The 5,833-nt window shown below is 37.9% G+C and overlaps 1 protein-coding gene across 1 annotated transcript in view; it reads right to left on the bottom strand.

The window, feature by feature from the left end:
• Positions 1–3,278, bottom strand: part of LOC131771359 (sacsin-like) — a 25,307-nt gene extending 22,029 nt beyond the window's left edge. The window contains exons 1-3 of the mRNA XM_066173037.1: positions 3,176–3,278; positions 398–470; positions 16–58 (exon numbers count right to left, since the gene is read on the bottom strand). Of these exons, the coding sequence (XP_066029134.1) occupies positions 16–19 (4 nt within the window). The 5' untranslated portion in view covers positions 20–58; positions 398–470; positions 3,176–3,278. The remainder of the gene's footprint in view (positions 1–15; positions 59–397; positions 471–3,175) is intronic.
• Between the last annotated feature and the right edge of the window lie 2,555 nt (positions 3,279–5,833).

The following is a 5,833-nucleotide window of genomic DNA, read 5'->3' as shown; positions in this document are numbered from 1 at the left end:
TAAATATATACCAACCCATATTTGCGACTTCACTCTCCTACACTTTTAGTCCATCTATCTGAGGATAAAGTAGAGGTAATAAATAAGTATACACCAAGACGTATGTCTAGCAAACAATGTTCAAAAATTGATCATGTGCAGGCACTTTCGTTTCAATGTCCTACGATACGTTCTTGATCATTTGCTTTGGTAGGAACCCGAGACAACCCAAATTTAAAATGCACCACTTCTATCTCTAACCCAGGTCGATGAGCTTAACCTTTAATAGAATAAGAGAGAGGGTAAGTTTTGAGCTCGGTAAAGAAATAGAGAAAGATGGTTTTCGTCTTGTCACGAGCGTGGGACAAAAAAAAAAATTTTTTTACCAAGAGTACTTTTTTTTACCAAGAGTACTTACTCCAATCGTTCTGAAGAGAAAGAACATCGATAATAATATAAACTGTCACAGCTTCATCCAACCTTTGAAAGATCTGAGAAAAAAAAACAATCAAAAAACCAACTCAGTTCATAATTTATGAATTCATATTGAAATATCTCGAGCAATACTTTAGAGCTCAGTAAAATAAACAAGTGAGAATTTTCACAAGTGAAAGTGAAGTACACACAATATGCTTTGACGACAGTCATTTAAATAAATTATTTGCAGACGTTCAGATTTTTTCAGCAAACGGTACGTGCTTCCAAAGACCTTTACATCAGTCGATAGAAATTTCTAACACATGCTATGTAGCAGATCGTCACCATAGCATTCTATAGCTACCTCATGAAGATCCTTGAAAAGCAATAACAACCTGCTGGCTAAAAGGATACTGAAGGAACCATAAACATGCAGCTTCTCTTAAAAAGAAAACTCTGTGAATTCTACGTTGTTTGCGATGCTGAATTTTATCAATTATTCGGTCAATATTGTGATACATTTTTCACCAATCTAAAAAATCTTTCAGTTTTGAAATATTTCGTACTTAGCCAACAAGAAAATAAATTTACAACAACTTGAAGCATTCAGGGATTGATTTGCAATTTCCAAAGGGTATATTAATGAAAGAGGGGCAGTGGAATCTACCAAATTATTAGTTATTCGATCATAAGGCAAACATGAGGCGATGACGAAAGTAAGACTATTCATTCAATCTTATTTATGCAATTACTTTTTTGGAATCGTTGAAATCTATTCGGATAACACGAAAATTCCTTCAACCCAGCTTATCAACCTTATTGTCCGGATTTCTCCATTATCTGAACTTTTTCTCTGGTCCTAATTTTGTCATGAATATTTGTTTTTCATGATCAAGATCCGTTGCCATATTCTTTTTAAAACTACAGCGTTGAAAAGTGAAGGGAAGGCGAGTTTGTTTCGCTTTCAAAAAGCAAAAGCAGCGCTCGCACGCGTTGTAACTAATGAAGACCATTCAAACGAGGTCTGATTGGTTTAGAGTTGCTTTGTTGCCAAGTTGGATTTCACGCTCTATTGGCTTGTGCGGCATAGTAGGCAAGAAAAACAAGCCACACAGTGTCACGAATCTTCATTCGTGATCATCATTTCTTTGAAGCGTAAGCAATCCATTATTTCGATAAAAGACAAACAGTCTATAACTTTTGGCTTTCCAAGAATTATCAAAAATTCTTGCCTTTCTTTATAGCAACACCCAGTGCAATATTTCTGATATCATACTTTTTTCTTTATTGAACCATATAAGTTAGAGCGTTTTTTTATCTTTCCCTGATTATATGGACGTTAATTAACCTGGTTATCTAAAGAGACTTTCATATTTGCATGCGGTGGGCATTTAAAATTCAGAATCATTCCATTCTGAAACGAGGTGATCACACCTGGAGATGCAAAGCACTGCATCAGTGTGTTTATCGTGGTACATTATAACCTTCTCCTCTTTCAAACGTTGCTGTTTCAGCTTTCAAGCCGTTCAATTACAGCTGATACATCTTCTCAAAGCGTCACCCAAATTCCGAGAAAATCGTCGAATGGCATTTAGTTGCGTCATAGCATTTCGTTACTGATAAGTTTTATCACAAAAGTTCGACATCAGAACGCGGTTATTCTTTGATCACTGTAGTCGCAAGGATCGCTGGAAAGAGGTTACGAAATGGTGGCGCTCTGCAACTCGCCACAAGAAATTGTGTTCTGTCTTAGCGAGCGGTGTCGATGGTCGGCGAATTGAAACGAAACCCGATCGCATGAAGGGGGTTTCAACAAATGACCTGGCTATGATTGATGAACTTTTCTAAGTGACCGTGATGATCACGTGAAAATTTGGATACAGTTGTCATCTCTCAGATATTGCATCTTTCATTAGTTGCTGAGCAGTATTACCTCAACAGTTAGCGGTGGGATTTCGCGTGACTGAGAATTTTTAACTTCCTTGTTGACTTAAGGTTACCGAAACCACCAGGTTTCTGATCATTCAGAAATTTATTCCAAACTGTAGATTGATGCAAAAATTTATATCATGATTCACTAAAAACAGGAAAGATCGCAGCAAATTTGCATTATTTTGTGAGGCAACATCCGACCTTTCGCAACTTGAAAGATACTTCTCGAATTCCGCAATGGTGGTCCCAAATTTTTAGCGTAAGCAAAGCATGTTCTAAACCCTGCTTACTTTGCTTTTCATTCAAACGCTTCCAAAAGCGTTCTTCATTTGTGAGATAGCGGCCAATGCATCAACATTTGCATTTCACGAAGGGAATTTACATAAACATGACCCTTTCTAAGAATTCAAGGATTCTAGGAAATGAGCTCTAACTTCTGGTCATGTCTTCTCCTCGAGAGAGGGGAGAAGGTACAACTCAGACTTCTTGGTAGGGACCTAAGCTACAAACAAGTATTTAACTCATCTTCTGCTTCCTCTCTGACAGAACGCTAATCAAATAAGATTAATTTTGCAGCGACTCGTCTTCATCACGTTCCATTTTAGCTTCAAAACATGCTGGCGTCTAAGGGTAATTAGCAAGCGGAACAGAATGGTGATTTAACTATTTGAATCTCCAAATCAATTTCGTTGCGTTCAAATTTAGGTATGTTTATGATGCTGATCTGATTTGACATGGCGTCGCTCTGATTCACCACCACATTCTAATATTCCGAAAAACAACCTGGTTTCGCCGTATAGAAATCTTTCCCTCTCAGGATACTTAGCCATGTTCACACGTTACTCACCTTGTATAAAACGGATGAAGTAGCCCAAACCAACTTCCCACGATTTACGAAATGTCTAGTCTGGATGTGGAATGGAGACCTCCTTCGATTAACAAATGTTGACTGGTTTCACGTGATCATCACCGATCCAAGATGGTGGATACCCGGAAGTGAAGTTAGTTTGTCATGTCACGCAATTCAGGAAAACCTTTTCCTCGCAAAATGTGGTTAAAAATGTATCATTCCTGGATAAAGATATTGTGTCCTAAAAAGACAATTTGAAGCATACGACGTTCAATTGGCCCTTTTACGATGCTGTCTGCATAAAAGTACGTGAAAGGTGATAGCAAATCGTTTAAAAACTCTTCCAGTTTGCTGATTGTTTATAAGGATACCTTTAGTGATTATCGCTTTCAGCCGCTCGGGTAAGAACCGAAACTGTAAACATTCAAATTAACGGTGAACAAGCAAGGAAGGTTAGGAGGTATTCAAGTGTCTCTCGCAAATATTTCCCTTCCTCTATTTTTGCCCAAAAAAACAGAACGTAACAAAACAGACATAATCGATTGACGGCTTGATCATGTACATAATGATACATCATCTGGGTTGTAGTATCAAGTCCAAATTCCAAATGTCATGGATTAGCTGGGGGCGAAGTTCTGTCTAAATTGTCTCCGCAACCCCTGTAAGAGGATCCTCTTTGTTTGATGATCATCTCTTAGTAAAATCTCAAGTCTTCTTCTTCGGGCCTTCAGAGTGGAACTTTGACGCTTTCGCCATATTATCTACGAAGTCCTCAATCCCCTTGCAGTTTTTAAAGTACTTAACTCTATTTCACGGCTAATTTTTTAAAAGTAAGTAATATTAAGCACTAAAAATTGAATAAAGGTTGCAAAACTTTGTGAAGCAAATCTCCGCGCCTGAGTAAAAAAATATATAATAATATAAGTGCGTCAAAGTAAACAAGAAGTCGAACCGGAATTATTTGTCAAACTAAGTCATAATTTCCCATCAAACAGAGTATTTTAGTCCACAGGTAATAAGTTTAAAGCTCAATCAACGAGGGAGGAGTTTCGCAAATTTTCTCTGTGCTTTTTCTCGCGCCTCGAGCAGGCTAAGGCGCCTATATTTCGATAGATTCCTAGCGCGGTCATGGCCTAGTAGGGGGTGAAGATGAGGGTTGTAATTATAAACAGTGATGCCAACTTGAACCACACAAACATCAGGAGAAATATCTCGCAAACTGCAAGTCTTTCAACGTGGCTTGATCGCTGAGTTCTAGCGCAGTTGTTGTACAGTAAGAGGCAAATTGACATTGGTATACGAACGGTTGAAAAGTCCACTAAAACCAGTGACATCGACAAAACGCCTCTGCTCGTTCGATCGCATCGTGTAGGAAGCTTTGGAAATATTTTCCACACATGGAAAAATATGTAGGGGAAAGCCAAAAGCTCCCGCCACAACCAAATACAAATTCATAGAGCCTAGAAAGGAGAAATTCAAGTTCATTTCAGGTGAGTCGTTGTGGTGATTTTCTGAATTTTGATCATGCACAATTTTTAGTGGCTATCGATCCTTCTTTATCGTTTGGTCTCCACAGCAGAATATCAACTCGTACGGTTTTGATGTCGCGCCAAATATGCGTCAATTATCGGGGAAACAAAGGATCAATCAAATTGCTTGAGGCCAGAAGCACTAAAAATACATCTTTTGAATGCCCTTTGAATCAGAGGCTTTCATTGTAAACAAACTTCTCGACAGGGCCCCAAACCTCAAAGTCTCGAGCGGAAATGTTTAATAATGAAGAATGCAAAAGAAAAGTCCATGGGTGGCCCGTAATAAAGGAAATATTTTCGGCACAATAATTCAATAATCATGAGAAAACATTTTTTTCAGACCTGTCTAGGCTTAAAAAATTGCTGGCCTTTCATTTTCAGGAATTTTTAGAAGCTTTCTAAAATGTTCTGATTAATTTCAACAATTTCTGATCTGCAAGCAGCACAGGACCGGGTTAAACATCAGGTGGTATTTATGGCCGCATATTTTGGACTCTGCAGTGTTCGCTGGGAAAGTGAAAAATGGGAACAGTAAATAGAGAAAGTATGTAACCGTGTTTCTTTCTTCTTTTTTTTTTTACTCTTCTCTGGCAGGTCTAAAAAGAGCAAGAATTGAACCGATAAGGGTTTGTTATGATAACAAATTAGGCCAATGTTAATCCACAAAGCTTGCATGGAACTCATAGCAACAATGAGATTCCCGTGTCATCAGGTCTTACCATAACATTGAAGATTTGAGTATACATTTGATATGCAATAGACGTTTACTTAAACAATGTCACTCTGACACATGGTCTTTTAGATTTCCACAACTATATATTTCGCCTTCGAAATTAAAAACGTCCCTCTACATGTACATAAACGGCTTAAAAGGTCGCAAAAGATGCTATATGGGTAGCCATAAGAATTAGTCTGAAATCTCTCATGCTTTACAAAGATACAATGGAGGGCCAGGTTAAATCGACAGACATGAATGGGGAATATGAAAGCTTAAACCTAAAACAGTAGGCAATCCAGCAAACTTCCGCTAATGATAGTTTACTGGTTTTACATCATAACTAAAGAGTTTTTGTCATCAGTTGATCCTATTGGCCGATAAAAAGCGCCTTTCAAGTAATTATTA

Source organism: Pocillopora verrucosa, chromosome 10 (genome assembly GCF_036669915.1).
Source record: "Pocillopora verrucosa isolate sample1 chromosome 10, ASM3666991v2, whole genome shotgun sequence".
Classification (NCBI taxonomy): Eukaryota; Metazoa; Cnidaria; class Anthozoa; order Scleractinia; family Pocilloporidae; genus Pocillopora; species Pocillopora verrucosa.
Note: the sequence above shows the minus strand (reverse complement) of the source record. Positions and strands in the feature narration are given on the sequence as shown.